We start from the raw sequence: 24034 nt of genomic DNA on the forward strand, positions 1-24034 counted from the left end.
AAGCCTTGTGAGAGGTTGGATGTTATCCGGCAATAGGCAGATAGTAAATAGTTTTGCAATTTTTGCGAATCCTGGTCTGTAGTAAACCGCAATAGGCTACGGAGGAAAATGCTTTAAATCGTTTTCTATAGCAATCTAATACAAGCCTTAGTAGTCGTAAGGGTTCTTTTTAAAAGTAAGTGAGTCGTGCGCCCCTGCGCGCAAACTTGAGCTGATTTGATGATTTTTTTATTCTTTTGCTTGGTATTCTGTGAACAAACACGCGGACAAGTGGAAATCTATTCGCTTATCAAGACGGCGTTGCCAACCGGCTTACGAACTTAATACATTTCAATACGCTTCATACTCTAACCGGATATGTGCTACAATTTACTGTAAAATTCCTTTTTTTGTTTTTGCTTTTGTTTTTCTTTGTGCATTATCCATTTAATACCTTAATACCCCACTTCTCTTCCCATTAGCCCTTTTTCAAGAGCGCATTGGCACTGATATCATTTTATATTACGCATCACGTGCACTCTTTTTCTATTACTTGAGAGGAAAAGGGGTTGATTTAGTTTTTCTTTAGTTTTCAAAGGCATTTTGGAAATTAGTGCACTTTTTAATGGAATCGCATTAAATCGTGTTAGTTTTTCCTTTTGTTGGAACACGTGTCTGTACTCATTAATTAATTCGTTTTCCTACCTCTTGACGATATTGCGTTTCCTTGACAAGTGTCTAATTGCTAATTTCCGGTATTATTTTAGTTTTAAAATGAAATGAAGACAAAAGATATCTAAAGGTCCTAAGCTTCCTTCTGTCAACTTCTAGAAATTCTCCTCAATTTATCCAATTCTGTTAATTTGTTAGGTACTTGCTGGAGGTAATGTCAGACATTTTGAGATTACCTGCAGTTCTTCTTTTCAAATTTAGATGTCATCTGCTGAAGGAACTGATCTGCAAACTAATGAAGACAAAAGCTATCTAAAGGTCCTAAGCTTTCTTCTGCCAACTTCTAGAAATTTTCTTCAATTGAATCGAATTCTGTTAACTTGGCATTTGTTGAAGGTAATGTCAGACATTTTGAGGTTTCCTGCAGTTCTTCTTTTCAAATTTAGATGTCATCTGCTGAAGGAATTGATCTGCAAACTAATCTACAAACAATTATTATTATTGTTATTATGATTTATAGCTTAGTTTTATAAGCGGCTCTCTTTCTTTTATCTACAGGTCATTTTCTATGATTCCGATTGGAATCCTACAGTCGATCAACAGGCTATGGATCGAGCTCATCGGTTGGGACAAACCAAACAGGTGACAGTGTATCGTTTGATCTGCAAAGGTACAATTGAAGAACGCATATTACAAAGGGCTCGAGAAAAGAGTGAAGTAAGTAAATATTAAGAATAACAAGAACTTTAATCCATAGATTGAAATAATTGTGGTTTACTGTGACATGTTTGTGCTTCAATTGTTTGTTCACTGCTAGAGGAAACCGCAGAGAAATGTAGTAACACAAATTACATATATATTACAATATATATATATATATATGTGTACAAGTCCACAAGGCAGTGACATACTTGTACGTTAATTGTGTATGGTTGATGCTTGATGCCCGCATCTTAGGCACGTGCTTTAATGCAAAACCCAAGCGAAGCAAAAAATTATGAAAAAACGAAAAAAGAGCAACGAAACAAAGACAAACTTACATCAAGACCAGTGGTTAACTTTTGTACCATTTTTAAAAAGAAATAATTGTTAAACACTTGTCCAAGTCGCTTTCGTATTCTATTGAAGGAAAATCGTCTGGCTCCTGATCTCCTCTCCTCTTTTTACCTATAGAATTTTATATTTCTTTTGTAAGGAAAACACAATCGCGCCTCTGTAACGCACTATGGGTTTGTTTTTGTCTTTCCGTTTATACGTTTTTTAATTCTCGTCTCTTCTGACGAATGTTAGTGTTGTGTTTTACACCGGAAATTAATTATTTAATCATGAACCTAGTGGTGGTGGTAGAGTTTGTCTTTAGTTTAGTTTAGGCGACATATCTGTTACGCCTTTGATTGCTTGGAGGTTGAAGCACAAACATTCTGTCTGTCTGTTATGTTTCATTATATAAATAAAGCATTTCAAGCTCGCACACGTGATCGCTGTACGTTTGTTAGGAGCTCGTCTCCGTGAACAAATAAGGGTTACATAACATAATTTACATATTAATATTTATGATCATTCGTTATATACTTTGATTATTGTTCTTGATATTAATAATGTTAACGAATAGTCTGTCAAAAGGATTTCCTTTCCTTCCTTCCGAAATATGATCGTTTTTTTTATTTTTTGTTTTTTTTTGTTTTTTATTTTATTGATTATAATATAAACGACGTCGCCGTTATGCTCATAAGAAACTAAATAATTTTTTCCCTTTTTCTTTTTAGATCCAACGTATGGTTATAAGCGGCGGTAACTTTAAGCCAGACACTTTAAAACCTAAAGAAGTGGTTTCGTTGCTGCTGGATGATGAAGAAATTGAAACGAAATGTAAGTAACTTTGTTATAAGCAAATAATTCACAATAAATAACGAAAAGTATATGAAGCAATAACTTTATCAAAATTTGTCGGCTCGCCCTGTTTACCGGTAAAATCCAATTCAAATTTATTTAAAGAAATCACTTATAGCGGTCTCGTAGGCCATAGCTCACCCTCAAATACCCTACATAATCCTACAGATATTATGAATTCTTAAAACTCGACCGTTTATGCGAAGTGATTGAAAAACTGGTCCCAACCGAACTGTTTTCAAGAGCGTTCGTCCTTGGACCGAAATATCTTACTCTTCCAAATTTTATCGAATATATCTCAAAGGCAAAAAGACGGACAAACGATCTTAAATGTATTCCGAAAGTCATCCTAATTCGACCGGTATAGTAAAAGCTGGCTCTTCCTAAAGTTCTTTTGAGTTTTGCCTACATCCGCTCAAACTTAATATATCCTTGTGTCATAAGTTCCGTACGACATAATAAGAATAATAAAAAATCCTTCGCATTCCGAAAAATGAAATTATTAGGATGCAAGAAATCTTCTTCTGGCAAGATAGAAAGGGAGAGAGACGAGAGGAACTCCACGCAGGATATATTTTATATAATCCCTCCATGGTCAAATTATGGGATGGGGACAGGGGATGTCCCTTTTTCGCTTACACTTATACCCAAGTGAGGTACGAGAAAGTAGGAAAGAGATAAAGAGTTGGTGGCCGCAGTCTAGTGGACACATGCCTGATCTATACGTATCGTACCTTGACTGATAGGGCGCTGACTGTGGTTACGAACGAACCGCATTGAAAATTGAACCCGAGTACGCTGACGTGGTAGTCGCGATTCTGGCCTCTTACTGCTATTAATATCGTTATTATTACTAGTACTGCTACTACAACTACACTATAATGAATAATGAAATGCGTACGTTGTTAACTGCACTTACTTACAGTAAACGAAACCTGTCACAAACTTGTCATACAGATCCTTGGCCAGCAGCTGAATGTGAATTGCAAACTGTGGTCATTGGTTTGTCTTCTTGTGCGTCTATAAAAAAGACAAGCAAGCAAGCATGCATTGTAGAATCGTAAGCTTCCGATAAATGGCTTGTTTTTGTCGCAGCATTGTTGCATTTTTGCGGAATTTGTATTCCGAATGTGACTTTGCAAGACTAGTAATATCCGTCCGTATTATATATTGGATTGCAGAGATTGTACAGATATCGTTGTTGCTTGTACTAAGTTTATCTAAAGACTTTTTATTTTATGCTTTGCAGATCGTCAAAAATTCGAAGTCAATTGTCCGACAGACAATCTGAATAACACTTCAAGTAAGGAGCAACTCTCAGCGAACGATAGAAAGAAACGATTGCCGAATAAAGTAAGTAACTCTAACAATAAAACCAAATTCCCCAAAAAGTCCAACAAATAACGAATACAGAAATCCTCAATTAAGTTGCAAAAAAAAAAAAAAAAAAAACTGAACTTAATCTTCAAGCAACTACTTCCGTATTTCTAAAAAAAAAAAAAAAAGGAGAAAAGCTTGAAGATGTGTGTTTGTTTTTGTGATTGTGTTTAATGGTAATGGCATTAATACCGCTTAAGTAGTTGTACGGTAATAGCTACAGATAGATAACATCTCGAAACGATAATAACATTAATAGCTACATAATAGAGTCTTTACGTTTTATTGCTGTTGTTGTAATTTCTTGTATTTACCCGGGCTTACACTTGTTACAGATGTGGCGGTTAGAGGGAAAGAGAAGGGGGTCTGCAGACACTGTAAGTGAGCTACAAATAACAGAAGCAAAAAAAAGGAACAAAAAAAAAAAAAAACGACAACATGTGTGTGGTTCTGATGGTTGTCTGCTTTTTCCAGACTATGCAAATAATACCCATAAAATGAAAGCATATAATCTGTGTTAGAAGTGATAGGCAGAGCACTATGATGTGTGGACCAAAAAAAGTTGGAAAAACCAAAACCATACCCGCCTTGTGGCGAATTCTATGCACACTACTACTATGACTACTACTACCACTTCTACTACTATTTCAAATATTATATAAAAAAATTATAATATTTACTTGCGGGCATGGCGAAAAATTGATAAAGAGAATAACAGTTCAACGACATTTTTAAGTTTTCTGAAATCATTTTAGTTTTTGGCTTGTGAGCGAGCGTACCTATGGACATCTTAAAAGTGCCTCTAGAACACAATGCCAATAAACTATGTAAGTTTATTAAAGAGTAGTCTAGCTCCGATAGCTTCAGTTATTAGTGTTCATTCTACTTTTTAATCCTAGAATTTCTTTCTTTCGTCCAAGTAGGAGTGGCCGTGTGACTACGAATCGTAACTACTCAGCCTAAGTCGTAGCTATAGTGAGCAATCGATAGAGCGGGCACTAGGCTGCGGCCACCAACCTCCTATTACTTTCTTCTTTACTTTCTCGTAACTCAACTCTGTCTGTCCCTCATCGCGTTACGGGAATAAGGGACATCCTCTGAGTGATTGGTGTATCAAAAAGTACACTATAATAATGAAACCTCAAAAGGAAGCTTGAAAATATAGGCGAGTCCTTCATGTTTTAAAGTTTGATTTCTAGAATCGATGTTTCTGGCAAGCAAAGTGAATAGTGAGGAACAAATGTCAGTCCTCTGTGATGATCCAAGAAACATTTTTTGTGTGACGTTTATTGCTGCAATTTGCAAAACAACTGACAAACTTAGTGCACTTTTATCCGGATTCAAAATGGTTTTTAATCAAGATACAGTTGGTGGCATAATGTGATAATTGCAGGATAAATTAGGTTCGCTAAGCTTCTGTTAGAAAAAATATGAAGCCTCCAAGCGTAGATTTTGTTATCTTTTAATAATTCTTGATTGTAATAATAGCCTTTTATATGTTGGTCTGTGGAAGATATGGGAACTAGACAACTGTCACTGAAAAAGGCGTAATATGAATACCTAATCATGCGCAAACAGAAAACTAACAACAATAAGAATAAAAATGAGATTTCTCGATATCTAGGGGTCTACGAGTAGGATTTTAACAGAACACGATTTTACGCATACAATGCATGTGTAGGGGGTAATAAAGTGTATGCTTGTTGTCGGATCCATCACCACGTTTGAGTTTTTCGAAAATATATATAACTGTGCTCGATTCTGTTACTACTATAGCCTGCGCAATACCGAGCGTCAACTACTGCTGTTGCATTTTAATGGCAATTTGTGGTAGAGAAGAGTTCTTTGTCATGGTCATGTGATTTATAACAACAGTTCGAAAGCAGCGACACGGGCAGAGGAGCTGCGACTAAAATGACAATAATGTTGGTGACTATAAGCGGCAGATAAATCGCAATGTCTCTCTGCGTTTGTGTTAGAGTCTTTTGAAAAGTGCGTAACCCATGTTTGCTTTATAGTCCCCTAATACTCTGCTAACGATTTATAGTTTTAGCATACGAGTGACTGTTTGTTTTTCTAAGGTTTTGTTGCGTTCGTCGTTTTGTTTGTTTTGTTGTCAATAAGAAAAGTTTTTCTTCTTAAGGTTTTAAATTTTAAACAAACTCGGCTCTTTTCATTCACAATTCATGCTTTAAATGCTATTGCGTGCTAGTGTATGCAGAAGAAAATCTCTTACATTCCCTTCTTACTCCTTTTCAGCATATGCATAAGTAACTTTCAAAGGTCTAGGTCTTGGTTTATTCTTGTATTCCTAACTTACTTTGCTTGTCTCTGTTTTGACTGTCTGTTTGAGTTTGTTATGGGTTTCTTGTTTTCTTTTCTTCTAAATGCATTTGTGTGTGTGAGTCTGTTCTGTTTTCGGTTTCGCTAAATGATTTTTTGTTCGTTCAATGGAACACTGATTATGCTTAATGCAGAGATGGGCTTAAGACTTTTTCTACTCCATGTTCTTCGACTTTTCTTTTATCATATGTAACTTTTGTTTAAAACAAAGTTTTCTGTTACTCGCAAGTTTTACGCGACTACTATATAAAGGAAATTAATAGAAACAAGAAAGCATTCGGGCTTCAAGAATTTTAAAGAATTAATGATGACGGCAGAACGCCGTTTGTTATCAATAAAGGCAAAGGATAATTAAGTTTTACGAACTTACTCCAATTTATAAGGTCGCCGTTCTTTCTAGTTAGGCTAGCTTTCAAAAAAAAAAACGAGTTCCTAACCTTAGATATTGGTGCCTATCCTACTTTTAGTCGTAGGATTGCCATCATAAGCTTAAGATTAACTATTCTGATGGGTAGATTAAGTTATTCCCAATCCCTTAGCTATAAAGTACATTGTCTTACGAGCCATATTGAGCTGCTAATAGCTAAATAAATAAATTGATTTCTTCGGTCTAAACGAATCGCAATAATAACATCGATAATAGTAATATTAGCAAGACTCTTTTTTCATTATCACCATTGAACTACTCTAGCATTTACGGTGCGGGTGACAGCTTTCAATTAAATTCCCTTGTCTTACAGCTAGCCAGTCCAAGAAAAGATATGTGACTTCAGATAAACTTGCTTTGAGAAGACAGTGATACAAATTTTTGATTTTGCAAACAATTAAAATCCTCCCGTCCCGGACATAGCATGCTTGGGAGAGTATTTTACATTGTGCACTTTTTTACTCAATTTCCCACAGGTCATGCCAAGTAAATATCTTTCGTATATATATATATATATTTATTTGTATCAGTATATGATGCCTGTTCACGCCAGCATGGAGTGAGTGGACGTGAAGCAAATCGATTTTGGCTGAGTACCGTTCTATTTCTGCGAAGTGTTTGTTGTTATACATGATTTATTCTCGCATTTGGAACAACCAAACAAACATATTAAAGTACATATATTCATGATGAGCATAATAAACTGATGCCCTTTAGCCCTGTTCGTTTACTTAACTGTGCACGCTTTTTGTCGTAAAAAATGAGACAGAAAGGCGAGTGTTGACACATTTAGTTCTAACTTTGAATAAATTCTTAGTGCGCTGATATTTACATGCGTAGCATTCAACTTGTTACAGGTATTTCCCCTGGACTTAATTGAATGTATTCAATACACGAATGTGTTCGCTCCGCATATTCAACAACATTTTTTTTTTTTTTTTTTGCAAGCCTAACATGAGGGTTGGAGGGGTCGAAAACCAAAGATTCGCCGCTAAGCGCACATATAGCTTAAAAATCTTCTTCCTTCTCTTACATGAAAGAAAAATTCCGCAATTTATTTATTCAATTTTAAAAATTAAAAATAACGAAACTTAAACTTAGTTTTATTATATTCCTAAGTTATGATATGGGGTGAAATGTTTGCGGTGAAAGTATACGATTCCTTTGGAATGACATTGAAGAACTCTTGCGATCTCGTAAGGTTAACTGCAGCGATGCTCTGCCTCAAAATTTATTACTGACAAAATGGTTACTTCAAAAAAATATCTAATCGATAATGGTTAAAACTGCATTCTAATCTATTATCCGATTGATTCGTCTTTAACTTTCTTAGCACTGCTTGTTTGTTCGGTAGTACATCTTGTTTGTAGTCTGTACCTTACATCTATATCGCTGTCTTATGCTATTTGTATCGGTACCTTCTTTAAATAACTTTTAAATCGTAAACGTAATGACGAGAGCGAATTTTTGTGAAAATTATCTGCATCGGTAGCTCAAGTAAATGCCATTTTCTTAGTAATCATCATAAAGAGTATCATTTAAATTAATAATTTTCCACACGGTTTCGTGTGCGCTTTTAACATTTGTCCGCATGTCTGCAAATTTTAAGCGCAACATAAACGAACATTCATCACCCACTGCAGTAATACTCACCATTGACATCTTTAGCTTGATTTCTGGCGAAAAATGAAAAAATTGAAGAAAACGTAAAAATACAAATATAAAAAATGAAGACGCTCCCACTTAACGTGTTGTATATATGCTTATGGTTATGTACTACATTATATGCGCTCACGGTTACACATTCACATACATAAAAGGCTATAAAGCAAAAATTTTGCAATTTTCCATTGAGTTGAAGCAGCGATTTTAAGCCATTCTAAAACGTATTAAAAATATTTTATTTTCTTTCTTTATTACCTTATTACAATAACATTTCAGCCTTCAACTATCGCATCGACTTCTTCTGCTGCTGCAAATACACCAAATGTTACTTATGCATCAGCGATCAACAATAGTACAAATGATGAGATTTCGCACGAATCATTAGCCGCAAAGCGACCCAAATTAGATGCTGCCTCTCATATTGATGACGACACCTTTGATGTTGCTGGCACTTCAGAGACCTCAAGCACTTCTTTTGTTGGCAACTCGGCCGTAAGTGAGGCTCTCGTGCCCGGTGCTACCGCTATTTTGCCAAACGATGATTCCGAAAATGAAACTTTAATTGTCGACTGTGAAAGTCCTATGCAGCAGCCGGGCAACGAATCTCCAAGTAAGTACTTTAAACACATTCATACACACATATATATACACACACACGTTAATACATATATGCTCTCCTTACTGGCAATTGTTACTTGCAATTTAAAAAGTCTAACAGGACTGAGTGTGGACTGAACTTTTGCTTCACATGCATATATCGAATAAGCGCTTTATTTACAATACATTGACATACTGTAAGTACATAATGAATTGAGTGCTATTGCGAAAATTTAGTCTTACTTGGCTGGCGATGGTCAGTGAGACATTATAATTATATCATAACCGTTAAAATGCAAAAAAATAATAAAATGAATTATATTCAATTTCTGTCATCATCGATGACGAAAGTGATCTCATTTACTAAATTCAAAACAGCAGCTCTTAAACAACTTTACCGCCATCTTTCTTGTTCATAGTCTTAGGGAAACATATATTAAGAGAAAGGAATGGAGTGGAACTCTTTAATAATGTCGTAAAAGTATTTGGGGACCGGTTGAGATAGAACATAAAAGAAGAGGCATGATTCGTATGCGGAACAACTGCGGAGAACCACTGGCGTATTAAGTCGCGTGTATAAGGGCATAGGAAGCCTGTATGTATACAACACCCAAAGGACTTTATTATACCATATACCTTTCGTCTCTACATAATATTCGAATTACTACGCTCGTCTGTGCGTCTGTGCCTTTTGTATTCCTGCACCCAATCTATAGGTCGTAATTTTCGAGATATTTTGAGAACATTTGGTATCCAACTCCCAAAGATGGATGCTATCAAAATGGCTTCAATTGAGCGAGTTTTTCAACTACTTATGTCTTTTGGAAAAATTGTAATATGAAGGACTGTATTCTACTTGTTCTTTTTTGAAGGATTGCCGCTTGCGTCAACACAGCCGGCCTTATTTAGTATGAAGAAGCTATTGGCAGGATATCGTATTTGTTTATCTCGATTTTAAAAATTGTGCAGTTACTTTCCGAAAATATGTTCGATTACTTTTTCAACACCCCAATACAAGGAGTTCATCATTTAGGCACTTTAGTCACGGTTTCGTTTTGGTTAGTTTTACTGGTTACTACGCTGTTTGATAACTGCATTTATTTTTATATATCAAAGAGCCATTTAAGAATTGATTACTTAATTGTTGCAACACAATCACCGACATGAGATTAACAACAGGAGTAACAACAACAGTAACGACCACCTCTATTAGTTACATATATTGTTATTGCGGTTGCTATTACATGGATTAGAAGCTTTGCGACTACAAATACAACAAACGTGGGATGGAGCGTTTTTCTAATTCCCCCAAAAGCTATAAAAGAACGTATAAAACGAGAAAAAAAAAAAGAAAAAAAAAAGGTAAACACACAAAAACACACACACACACACACACACACACACAATAACTACGAAATAGTAAAATAACATTGACAATTAACATGCTACACGACAAAAATATCAACAACAACAACAACAACAGCAACAACAGTAACAATGAAAGGAATAGCAATAGTAATAGCAATGGCAATAACAGCAACAAGTAAAAATGATGGTGGCCAAGAGCTACAACAAGTGCGATGTGATCTTTTGGGAGACCAATTGCTTGCCTTTGTTGCTATGGTACTTTTTTTCATCGTTGTTGTTATTGTTGTTGCAAATCAAGCAAATCAACAAGTGAATTAGATGTCCTGTTTTCTAATTGGAAAGTTTTCCTATCAATTCGCAATTGTTTATTCAATTTGCTGGATGGTTGGCTGCTTGCCTTCTTGCTTACTTTGTTGACTCTGGTTAGGTTTTGTTTGATCAACATCACGTCTCAAAATGACAAACAATTACATGTTACGACAAAAACGACAATAAAAACAACAACAAACACCACCAGTGTTTGGTTATGTTGTTGTCATTTGTATTGTGATGTTTTTTATTTTCTTTCCTTTATGTCTTTCTTTCTCTTACGTTATCAGTTGTGCTCCAAATTTTTAAGACTTTTTTTTTTTTTTTCAAAAAAAAAAAGAAGCAACATTTGTGTCATGAAAGTAATTTCTGTAAATTAAAGTTATTTTTATTATATTATATATGTTCGTAAATACATTTTTGGATCATAGTTACTTATTGTACTCCTGCTGGTTATGTTAACTTAGAAGTATTTGTTGAAAAGCTGTTCACAAAAATAAATACATGCCTACCGAATGTCAGCGTTAATGAGTGCTGATGTCAAGTGTTTGCTATACTTCAAGCTTCGCTTAAGCTGAAGTTCATTACAAACTTCATAGATAAGCGACCAAAGTATATCGTTGTCGGTAGTTTCGATACTTCATTTGAAAATCAATGTGTGCGTTCAAATGCGATCATTGAACTAAAGCTCGGATAGATGACTAAAGTGCCTTAATTTTGTACAGAAAATCGAAAATTTGCGAAACTGAATAAATGTTGCAGTTGAGTGATAAGCTGAACGGGCATAGAATTTATCGATTATGTCATGAATGTGGTAGCAACCACGACTCCTGCATATCCAAGATTTTCTTCTGGTTTTTTTTGTGTATGAGCAGCCACTCCTATGTACCGGTACGATGGTGGTCAGGATGGCTCATTGGCAGAGAGGGGTGAAAGGAGGGATTAACATTCGTGTACGAAAATATCAAGCACGGTGGTAAAGAGTACTCTGGACAGATTGTTTCAAAGTCGGACACTTTGCTTAAAGAACAGGAAGTCGTTGAGCAAGCCTTGTATTCCTGTTGACGGTCTTAATTGGTAGACAAATCTCCTTTATCTCTGTGGAACGGTTGCTCCGGATGTACCTTTATACAAGCACCACCTAATCCACTTTACATCGGTGCTCGACGGTATCAAGAGTTTTCAATACTCTTCTGTCAACCGTGAGCACCCGAACCATTCACTGTATGCAGCCTTTCGAGTCTGCAAGTTATGAAGCTGTGAAAGCTCCTGCTCAAAAAAATTCTCCGTGAACTGATTCAGGCTTTCAAATAAATCAATACATGAGATTTTAGGCAATGAGTTGAACATAAATTATTTGCAAGATATTTGTCACATTTTGTTAAATTCAAACTAAAAGCGTTTTCGAATGAAATTTTTGAGGCAAAGGAACAACATATTTTCCCATTTACGTTTAAATGATTACAACACATTAAGGAAATATCAGCACGTGCCAGACTAAATATAATAGAATGAAAGATAAGTAAATAAAAGCTACTATTAAAATAACAGCTTTATTATTATATAATAACCGTACTAATCACATAATCATTATTTAATAACAGCAGCAAAAAACTAAAGGAAAAGAAAAAACTGTAACAAGTTGTTATGTTATGCATTAAGGCGAAGAGAGTACACAAAGCTGGCAAGTGATATTCAACGCTCGACAGCATGCTCTATAAAGTCATGTTAAGTGTATAACAACAAGAGAGAGAAGTCTAGGAGAAATACAATGACATAAAAAAAAAAAAAAAAAAAAAGAAGAAATATAAACGCACGTAAAACCTTTTAATTTGAATTCTCTGCACGCAATTTTATTTTGTAGTCACAAATTAAGAAAAGCAAAAAAGAAAACTACTATAAATACGGAGAACAGGTTGACCCAATCATACAAAAAGACGTTTTATGTGTTTTTTATGCAAGTAATAACGTGAGAACGAAGCTTAATCAATGTGCCCAAATCATTTAGAATTATTAGCTGACTAAGTACACATATATTTGTGTGTGTGTGCCATTATCCCAAATGCAGTAATAAAAATATTTGCTAATAATTTCAAGATGAGGGTGGACTAGAGCCGCTTATCACCGGCAACTAAAAAGCTTATCGTGAAAATTTGACAACATCAACGGGAAAATCGCTTGATGGCGCGCGATTAAAAGATAATCTTCTGAATACAAACCATCGTTGAAAATAGTCATCGTATAGCTCAGAAACTCTTGGATTACTTTCAACGAAGCCATCTGTAGGCGTAAAATTCCAAAGATTACTTGCCCTAAGGCGAGCTAAAGCGAAACTTTTTAGTTTATCTTTTACTCATCCGAACGAAACTCATAATGCGTACAGGTACTGATCTGGGATTGACTGCGATCTGCCCCATCTTGCGTATCGTTCAAATATTTATCTAAATAAATGAAAACTTTCTCGAAGCGGGTGAATGACTTTCAATTTTGAATTAATTGTGCATGAATCTGCGAAAGTTTCACAATTTCATGTCCATCGCTATTACTACTAGCTTTGTTGGTATGTTGTTGGCATGTTTTTTGTTGCATCTAAACACCCAAAAAGACAAGATAAACTATGTAACCATCTTATCGACAGCCGCTAGAGTACACAATAGTGGAATACAGGCTTAATAGTAAAGCTACGTTTCGATCATTTTTATTTCAAGTTAATCTTGAAAATTGAAAATTATTCACTTACATGCAAAGTTATTCAATTATTTGATGTGCATTGCTAGAGGAACTCCAAGCAATTGAATCTAAATTTAAACTTGAATCGATAACGCAGACTTAGTTTGAAGAAGGAGGTGATGTGCATTCATGCGTGATTACACTTTTAACACTAATCTGGACGATGGTCTTCATAGACATCGAAAGTAAAAACTAACTCCAGTCGTTACAAGTTAAGAACGAATATAATCCTGACTTGTCCGCTTAGGCGCCAAAAATAGAAGAAAGAAAAAAAAAAAAGAGATACAACTAAGAGATGGCGAGTATTCAAGTTTCGTGCTTATAACTAACTTAACTGCTTTATATCATTAAAAGTTTTCAATGAAATTGCAATTAATTTATTCAATATAGAAAATATTGCTCAAGATTGTTGTTGTTTCTTTAAAACAAATTGACTTGAAAAAAATCAAAATTCACAATTCACAAAAAGTAGTTATGAAAATAAGATAAAAGAAAGAAAAAAAAAGAGTGCTGTGTTCGTGGTTCACGCGATCTCCCAAAAATTGCATAAATTTCGCATGACTTTACTGCCAGCGAAACAATTTTTTATTTCGTTACTCCTAGTGGTCGCAGCTTAACTATGCATTTTCCATATTTTCTTTTCTTTACGAAACTTCAATATTGAAGCAAAACAATTTGTCACACGTTCGTTCATTCAAAAAAAAAAAAAAACAAAGTAAATAAAAAAAAAATATGGTCTGCAAAAATAGTCATGAAATCAGAGATTACTCGGGTTATTGGTACAGTGGATAACAGTATTCATGCTTTTTCGCGGACTTGCAGGATGAAATTGTTTCCATATTCACATCAAGTTCAACTGCAAGACCATTAAAAAAGTTAATGTTGTTTAGAAAACAAGACGAACTAAACGATACTATGGATGGCCATCAAGACGATTATGCGCTATTTACTGGACATGATGAGTATTTTTGCTACAATTTGTCCTGAACGCTGTTAACATTTACTTGAACGTTCTGGTATAATAATTTTGCGATTTAATAATGTGCGTACGAGCGTGTAGAAAACTATCTTACGGACTGAGGAAGATGCCCTGCCCTTTATACCCATTCCTGGAAATGTATGCTTACGTTTATATTTATATTTGCAAATGATTCCTCGCCCGTGTCTGGCACTCTGTAATTTGGCAATTTTTGTGCGTAATATGTTAGCCTCATCGAATATGCATTCACATCGCTCATATGAAGAGCTTTACATTAACGCCGCTTCCCCTTCAACTGTGTATATGTGGGTTTCTGCCATTGTGCTTGTGTGCGGTTCTAAAAAGTTCGCATTTTTATTTTATATTAACACTAAACCTGAGGACCTTTCGCTTAAGGCTATTTCTGCCAAAATGATTTGTCGCGCTGCCACAGTCGAAAAATTGAAAATAAGTTGTTCAAATTTCATAAAAACAACGCTTGATGAGTTAATAAATCAAGATTAAACCATGGCTGTGATTAGTCCACGTACACACTCACAACACTGACGACAGCCTCGAAAAAATACTGACAATCCTTTCGCATATTTGTCTATAAGTTTCGCATCAAAGTAATTTGGAGTAACAACAAACTGATCCGAAATATTTTCATACTAAACATGAAGATGACGCCAACGAGCGCGAAGCTATCTTCACCAGATCAAAAGAAAATATGAAAACGCTGCTTCAGTTTCCTCTATGCTGCGCACCTCCCATTCTGTTAGCAATAAGTATATACGATCGGTATCTTGAAAATTGCACAGCTGGAAAAAAAACGATTGTGGGTACTTTTTAAATGTCTTCTCATACAAATAACAGCCGTAATAACGTTATGGAATTTTACATGATTTATAACCATTTCTTTCAAGCTCAGAAGTTGGAAAAGTTCAAGTTGATTCCCGGGGTAATTCTAGTGCCACATAGCGTCTACGGGCAAAAATAAAATCTAGGTCAGTTCTCCTGGACAGAACGGAGTGTTTATATAGAAGAAATCGGCATTTGCCGCAGTTGATTCCTGGGGTAATTCTAGTGCCACATTGCGTCTACGGGCAAAAACAAAATCTAGATCAGTTCTCCTGGACAGAACGGAGTGTTTATATAGAAGAAATCGGCATTTGCCGCCATCAGAATTTCGTCTCTAAGAGAAATGTTTTTTTTTCGCCCTTCTTGATACAATTTTCTTCCCCATGGCGCTCATAACAATTGCGGAGTCTCCTCCTAGAGCTTCTAGTGTCATATAAGACAAACAAGATATCGTTCACATCTAAAAACTTGGAAAAAATGAAGCAGCAAGAGAAACTGTCATAAGACTTTAGTTTAATGCGGATGCAGTGAATGCTGGCCGTTCTTAGTTTAGTTATTAATAGAAAGTTTCAGGCGGTGGATTTAAAGAGTGCCCGGGTTGGGATGATTTGTATTGATTTTAAACTTTGAATATTGTTTATTTTGATTATTTTATTGAAATGAACTATTAAAACAATGTCAACAAGATCCAAGAATAATGCAAAAAAAAAAACAAACAAATTCTAGCAATAGGGGGCAATAAGGTGTAAATTTATGCGCATCTCATGTATAATAGAATAGAAAATTGCCTAAAAACTGAAAACAAAAAAAAACCATAAAATTTATTTTAAAACATGATTCTAACATATTTAGTAAAAAGCAATAAAATTAAATCCATATTAAATCCATTAAGTAAAACTGAAAACGTGTTGAACATACGTGAAATGATAAATTCATGTAGTTAGGCCGGCTCTTTTTTGCAGTATGTGTGAATTATTGGCACCCAGAGAAAGAGAGATCAAAAAAGTTTTAGAAGCAATAGTCGGCCGTAGCGATATTTGAAATTTTATTAAAAATGTATAAAAGTGTTCATGGTTAACAACAAATTAAGTAATGTTTGCTTGTTTTTTTTTTTGTTTGTATCGAAATCGTTTTACCTGAAACTTATCAACTTATGAATTTTACGAATTTTGCGGAGACAATTTTGCTAACATTTACTTCTATTTTATTTTTTTTTGTTAATTTTTTGTTTTTTTACTTTTTTAAACTTATTTGTTAACAAGTGTTAAAAGTGTTCAAAAGCTTAGTTTGTTTAACATCTGTGTAACTGATAGTTAAGAGCTTAATTAATCATGAAATCGTGTTGTTGCTATCGGAAATTTATGTTAAACAAAAGGCTGCTGAAAAGCCAAGCTAAAGTCACAGGCACTTGGAACACTTTCCAACAAAATACGATTACATCTGCAGCATTTATTCCCCACGATTTCAGAGTTGAATGCTGCGTTGTTTGCACTGCTTTGCACTGCTCTTTTCAAGTCCTTCAATTCGACAGTCTTATATGGGTTTAAGAAGTACCCCCTCCTTGTCCACTCCAAGTCGTAAGTTATCAACCAAGCAAAAAGTATCGATTCAGTAGATTAATGCGCGCGACCTGTGGGATTTAATAAAGAATTCATTTTTCTTACTTTGAAATTTTTACCACGAACGGTGGAAGGAAGTCATAATGCGCAATACCACGATAATCGAAGAAAACTCGAATTGTGGGCGACTTTGGCTTGGTCTTCGCTTCCCTTTTGCACGACAATCGCTAGATTCATCGGCGGTTTTCGGGCTCCACGCGTAAGTCCAAGTCCCATCTCTTTTCATTTCCTAAACAACAATTTACTGCAACCTCTTTGCTTAACAACATCGTAGATTGTAAAAATCGGGAAAAATACTTTATATACACCAATGCCGTTAATAACGTGAAACTTTACATATATGTCTGTGACAGTGCTATCAATTTAGAAGGAAAATTGATGTGAAAGCATAAATAAAGATATTTGGGGTTGTAAACAGATTCGACTTATTTTGTGGTCACGGCATTGCTTTGCAAAGGCTTTTGTACCAACCTCCGGATATTAACAAAAGAAAACTACACTTCATGTATGCTCACAGTCTAGGGTCGAAAACAAAAGAAAAAAGAACATTTTCTTGAAGAGTTTTTAAAAGAAAACTTTATAAATTTTTTGATTTCTCCCCTTATACTTTTTTAGGGAAGAATTTCCGAATCTTTTAAAGTTCGCTTCAAGTCAAGAAATCAAACGACGTCCTCTCAAGCATATTTGGAGTGAAAAGTCTGTCAAGTGTAGCGCCCGATGGCTCCGAAAGAACTATTCCGTTGATCAAGTTTCGCGTGCAATTCATCAAGAGTCAACGAATGAATGCAAGAAAATAATTTGCGAATGCTTATCTAATCTTTCTTTTAGTTTTTAATCAATCTTCTTTTTTATTATTGTAAGTGATTTACTTTTTTTTTTTTCTTTTCTTTTCTTTTTTGTTTTATCAGTGTTTGTTTTCCATTAAGATGCATCTTTTTTCTTCCACGCTTGCAATTTTTTATACCGTGAATACATACACGGACTTGTTCGCTTAAAAAACACTGAACCTTTTATGCAATAAAACCTACGGTTAAAATTCTCTTTTTTTAGATGTTTTTCTTTTCTTCTGGAAAAATTGGATACGCAATAAGGCTAAAATTGGAAAGGTGATCTCATCCTTCCTTTCGCTAGTGTTCCATTACAATACACCCCTTGTGACGCTTAAAGTGATGCCGCAGACTTCGGAAGAAAAGCCTTTAACTCATCTGCTTGCGTTTGATCGCTTGTGCAATAAAAGATTAGTTACTTTTATCCTCAAATTTGGAAGCTTTAATTTTAATCTTTCCGAAATAAGAAAAGCTTTAAATTTAACAAATTTACACGAGAACAAGTACGTACGAAATTTCAAGAATAGAGCAGAGAATAAATATGAGAGTAGATACAAATTAGAAGAAAGTACGTTTAAGGATTGGCGGCTGGAGCAGGTTCAGCTCCGGGCTTAGTCCTAGGCGCAGGTCGGCCTCCGGGAGTTTTATTTCTCGGTGTAGGTCTGGTTCTAGGTCGAGGTCTTGGTTTAGGTTTAGGCTTTTTGGCTTTAGGTTTAGGCTTAGCTTTATCTCCAGGCACTTCCTCGGGCTTCGGTTTCGGACCCTCGTAGTAGAATTCGAAAAGAGGACGGTACACGGGTTTGGCCAAGTATTTCAGACGGCGTTCATGTTCACGCCATTGACGACGGTTCATGCGGCGACGGGGCGGTACAAATTCAATGGGCTTCTCGGGTATCTTGCAATGCGGTTTGGCGGGCGGACGTTTGAGCGGTCTAGCTAAATTTAAAATATTAGGTGACGGGACGTAATTACGCGTCGAAGACCGTATGGGAAAACGCATTTTTGACCAAAATTCCGATTCGACATCTATATGTTGAAAAGTTCGTGGTACGCGTGGCGGTTGAAAGGGACGTCCTTTATCACGGAAGGCATCGAGTTTGAAATGTATTTTCGGCGAATACGGATAAACCGGTGGCGGTGGAAATTCGTGCTTTTTTCTTGGCTTTTTCGGGGTGGCCAGCTTGTCAAAATGCTCTAAAACTTTTTCCAAAGTCGGAGGCTCCTCACCTGGAGCCAGTTTTTTCTTCTTCTTCTTTTCAGGAACCTCTGTTTCAGGCGCTTCATGAATTTTTTTTGGTAAAGCATTTTTCGCCGCCCAATTGTAAAAACGTACCCAGTCACGTCGAGTCATTGGACCCCGTTTGGCCCAACGCGTTGGCTCCCGTTTCGTTAAAAACATATATTTAGTAAAATTGAACATTTTCGGTTGACAATTCTTGTCTACCCATTTCTGCAGATGTAAGGCCAATTTTCGGAATTTTCTAGCCTCCTTAGCAATATGATCGGCCAATTCCGTGGCAGTTTTTGTCACATCACCAACTTTAGCGGTCATCAAGTCAACTGTCGTTTTCGACATGTCATTCATCTTCGCAGCATCTTTGCCCGACTGTTCAGTATCGGCTCCTTTGCCTTTCGGTTTCTTTTTGCTAGTATTTGTATCAGATTTGCTCTTTTATTTCCCAAATGCACATAGAATCGAAAGTAAATAAAAATACATTACGAATGCATGGCGACATAAAAACATAAAAAGGAAAAAGAAAGAAATTCCCTAAGCTCAACGAAGCCATATATTGGACTCGTAAGAGCGCATTGCAAACATACTTTCGAAAAATGATTTTTCTTTAAAATCGAAATATAATTAAAACCAACTTCAATTTTTCACGACAATCTGCAACTTGTCCGTCTTTGCTTTTTGTATATATGCATATCTGAACTGCTGTATCAACTTAGCCACGCTTTCTAAGCATCACATATGAGCTGCCGATGTAACCCACATGGATAGTTAGTGTAAGTCTTCTATAACATATTTGATTTCCTTTTTCTATTGTGCTCTACGTGCTTCGAATTCATCTTTATTGTATTGAATAATCCTCTGGTCATTCTCTTTCTCCCTAGTACCTATCAGAAGTTGACCGACTTTAAATTTTCAGGATCTGCAATTTGTTCGTCTTTGCTTTGTGTATATTTCGTTATTCTATTATGTCCTACGTGTTTCGAATACACATTTACTGTATTGAATATCCCTCTGATCGTTCTTTTCCTCCCCAGTACCGACATTACTCGCCTTGTCCCGTCAAGTCAACAAATTTTTTGTTCGGCTTACTACTACTCACTTTGTTCAGTTTGCCCGCTGGCTCAGCACCAGCTTTTGCTTTCTTCGCTGCTGCCGGTCTTTGCATGATGGATAGTTAATCAAACTTGCTCTTCGATATCTCATAAGCACTCGAAAGCGTTAAAGCAAATTTTAAATTTTAATTTCGAATTTAACGACTTTTTACGTACGCGGCAATAAAAAACGCATCAAACTTAGCTTCATCGAAAATGGAGCAAGAAAAAATCTAATTTGGTTTTTCGTTTAGTTTTACTTAAAAAAAACTATTTATAAAAATGTGATTTAAAAAATCTCTTAATTTCAAAATCCAAATTCTAAAATTTCGACAAAAAAAATTTACAAAATCAATGATTGAAAAATGTCAAACAAACAGCTGTTTTGGGAAAATATTGAACGGATGAGAAAAACAGTCGAAAAGAGAAATGTTAAAAATGGGACTAACTGACACTAATGTACAAAATACGAAAAGGAAACTGTTAATAAAATAGTATTCTAGTAATAATAGCACATCCCCATAAGTTAATAAAGCACAGAGCACATCTGCTTAGTATAAAAAATTGAAAGTAAAAAAATCTCCAAAATGTGTCGTCATCCTATCTGCTTTTTTAACACATTTATTTTCAAAGAAACATATCTATGACATACCAGCGATCCGCGATCGAACAAGCATTTTTCTTCAGATCATTATCCAAAAATAAATTTGAAATTGTGGTAGTTGTTTCTTGGGGTGTTATATGAAAGCAAAATGTACGAACACATCATGTACGCAATCAATGCTTTGCTCTTTCACACTAGTTGGATATATTTTTAGAAAAATGTCACACGAAATCACATTGACAAATACAACAATTGAAAATTAACACGGGCTGCGTGAAATGATTACCAATTTGATAGTAGATCGGGTTAGAATATAAAAATTACTTCATATGCACTTTCGTGTCTTATTCGCAACGACTAAACAAGCTAAACAAGCAACAACGGTACTCGCATAATCGCTTCACTTTGATCATCTCAAATACACTTCTACTAATGAGCATTCAGAAAAGTACACCGAAATTTTATTACTTTTCCACGATTGGCAGACATTTTGGCAACTGCATAAAACGGGCAGCTTTGCCAACTGATCTTTGAGTGTAAGGTCGAGCAACAAGTAATGTAACACACAGATAGACTGACTTGGATGAATGAATTTAAAATCATGTAAATAACTCGAGTGCGCTATAAGACCTTTGATACTTGTACTCCTATCTAAATCTGGCAAGCTAAATAATTAGAGGAACAGCGGAAGTTATTAAAACAATTGCTTTCGCTAATCGAGCGTTCATTTCAAAAATATAAACGAAACCATAACAATTCTTGGTCTAACTTCGTGAAGAGCTACGAATGACAAATGAAGGAGAATGGAAGAATTTTTTCTATTGAGCGGCGTTACAATTAAGACGCCGGATATATTCCGTTAAAAGCAACTTTTAGGTTTCTCTCCCAAACAGTATCTCATCTCATATGTCGGTCAATAATTCCCGGGAAAGCAATATTATTTTTAAAAAGTGCTCAAAGTCCTCAAATGACGCGGACTGAAATGTCATCATAAAAGTTCTTTTGGTAACATCCCTGTGCTGTGAAGCACGTGAAGTTCGTGTCTTGTTGCTTCTTGATCGAAGAAATTCGCGATCAAACTCAGTATTAGCTTGAAAAGTGAGAATGCCGGTTGAAAACAATAAATTGTCTGTGATGCGTTGATTTAGACAAGGGTATGTTCTTTCATTACACCGGAACACATCAAAGAATCTGTAAACTTATACGCAATAATCGAAAAATGAAGTTCAAGGTACCTTGAAGATATCAAAAGGCAGCACATTCTCCACTTTGCATGAAAATTTAGAGGTAAGAAAGCTGTTTTCCAAATGACTATCACAATGGAACAAAAAAAAGGACACTTCGCTGTGTAGTCACAGTATCAGGTAAACAAAGTTGCTGTCGCGGGCACCTTATCCGCCAGAGCTGGTCACCAGCTAATATTATCTACTTGCAGATCTCATAAGTGAGTTCTAAGGAGAAAGGTTTAGAGGAAATGCTGACGAGGTCCTTGCGGAATAAGAAAAGCATCGAATACAAATACATGCACTCTCTCTACTGACATGTATTTCACTTTAACTATCGCAAGTAAATGATGAACGATAAAAAAAAGGCTCCCTTTATATTATACAGCAGCTAAAAAACCAAAAAAAAGTTCAAATCACTCATTACCCAGATATTTTTTTTATTTACAAGAAAAATTATCTGCCTATTTAAAATACGGCAGCACTTTCCCTCTAACCTATTACTTTATATGTATAACTGATAATTTGGTAAAAAATAAACGACTGATAATAAGACTGTATGCTGTTTCGGATTGGGAAGGCAAATTAATAATGACACTGAATAGAAAACATCAAATAGCTTGAAATGTGAAATATGAATACGTACAATAGCAAGTGCGAGCGGAGAAGGAAAACTCAATCATGCTTGGAACGAAAGAACACAGTTACCTTCTGCTCGATTTCACCTGACTAGGTAGATCGTTCCATAACTTTACAACATTAATAAAAAACAGTCTTGAGTCAGAAGATGTGGAATGTCTTTATGCTGCTAAAACCAGACTCATTGTTCCATTAGAGTTAGCAGGCATCAACTTGTCATAGAGGTACAAATAATTTTAGGAATCAAGATAAGATTGCGTGCATTGAAGTAAGGGACCAAACGTGATACCAGAATTTTTGGCGAGTGTTGAGATATGCGTTCGTATTTTCTCTGAAGAAGACTGCGTTGGTGAATGTAGTCGACTTTGCAAAAAATTAAATGAATAATTTTTCTTACCTAGTTCCACGACTTATTGATCTATGCGTTATATACAATACACGCAAGTTTTTTGTCTGTTAAACAAATGAATTTTTGGGAACGCATTCGCACTCTTCCCCAATTTAGTTTTAAATAATAGTTATTTGTTGATTGTAACATTAAAAAGATTGCCTTTTGAAAACATCATCCAAGTCATTAAAATTCTCTTAAACATAAAGAGCTTAACAACAAAACAAAACTGCTTGTGCTTGCATCCTCCTTAACATACATTTGTACTTATAAATATGTATGCATAGTGAATGGCTTCGTGTATGGAATAGGAACGGTAAATAGCATTTATGCTGCGACGTTAGTTGGTAATGTTATATCAATCTTAACATACAATTTATGACTTATTTTCTATTAACTCTCTTGGTTGGTGTTCGGTAAAAAGCTACTAACGCTTGACTCAAGACGGATGGTAGCTAATGGAGGAAAGAGGCCTACTTGTTCGTTTTATTGCTATAAGTCTTCATGCTGTTATTGTCATTTTTGCTAACAGCAAAGTAAGTGCATACAAACGTGCACGTTGAGCATCCAATTGCATGACAGAAGTAAAACATTTTTGTTGAATTCTTTTTTTTTTTTTTCTTTCATTATAATAGTTTCTTGAAGCTTTCAGGTTGGTTTTATTTTCGGCAGGTTACTGTTACTGTTGCCATTTTATTGATTATTTTACTCGAACCATTCACCACTGGAGGGTTATGCCAGTTTCGTATATAGTATGTAACTTAAATAAAATTTATCTAAAGCACCCCTTGAAGTGCTTCGCAAAGTTTTGGAAGTCGCGAAAAATACGTCAAATTAAAAACAGCTTGAAACGTCTGTCTTGCTTTTATATGTAATATATATATATATGACAATATACATATACTTTTTAGCAATCTAAGTAAATATATTTTTCATATATTTTCATATATAGAATTAATTTTTGCTTTACTCAATAACGACCTCCGCTGTAGTGTAATACACGCGAGTTTGTGTCCTTTCAATTTGAGTAGGCCTTAAAATACCCCCTAAACCATACTATGTGCCACAATTAAAGTATTAAAACGACTCAACCGATGAATTGCCACATAAGCTTCTCAACTTTGAAGTCAGACATTATAGAAATACACACAACAAATTCCATTAAGTTGAATAAGCTGTCTATAGTGTAGAGTATCGTAAGTTTTTTTACTTAATTGTTCGTCTGTTTTCGTC

The 24034-nt window shown here is 35.3% G+C and overlaps 1 protein-coding gene across 1 annotated transcript in view; it reads left to right on the forward strand.

Moving 5' to 3' along the window:
* Positions 1–24034, forward strand: part of LOC119639094 (chromatin-remodeling ATPase INO80) — a 48824-nt gene that overhangs the window by 18908 nt on the left and 5882 nt on the right. Inside the window, exons 10-13 of the mRNA XM_038036290.1 lie at positions 1210–1368; positions 2418–2520; positions 3791–3894; positions 8630–8963. Of these exons, the coding sequence (XP_037892218.1) occupies positions 1210–1368; positions 2418–2520; positions 3791–3894; positions 8630–8963 (700 nt within the window). The remainder of the gene's footprint in view (positions 1–1209; positions 1369–2417; positions 2521–3790; positions 3895–8629; positions 8964–24034) is intronic.

Source organism: Glossina fuscipes, unplaced genomic scaffold (genome assembly GCF_014805625.2).
Source record: "Glossina fuscipes isolate IAEA_lab_2018 unplaced genomic scaffold, Yale_Gfus_2 112, whole genome shotgun sequence".
NCBI classification, from domain to species: Eukaryota; Metazoa; Arthropoda; class Insecta; order Diptera; family Glossinidae; genus Glossina; species Glossina fuscipes.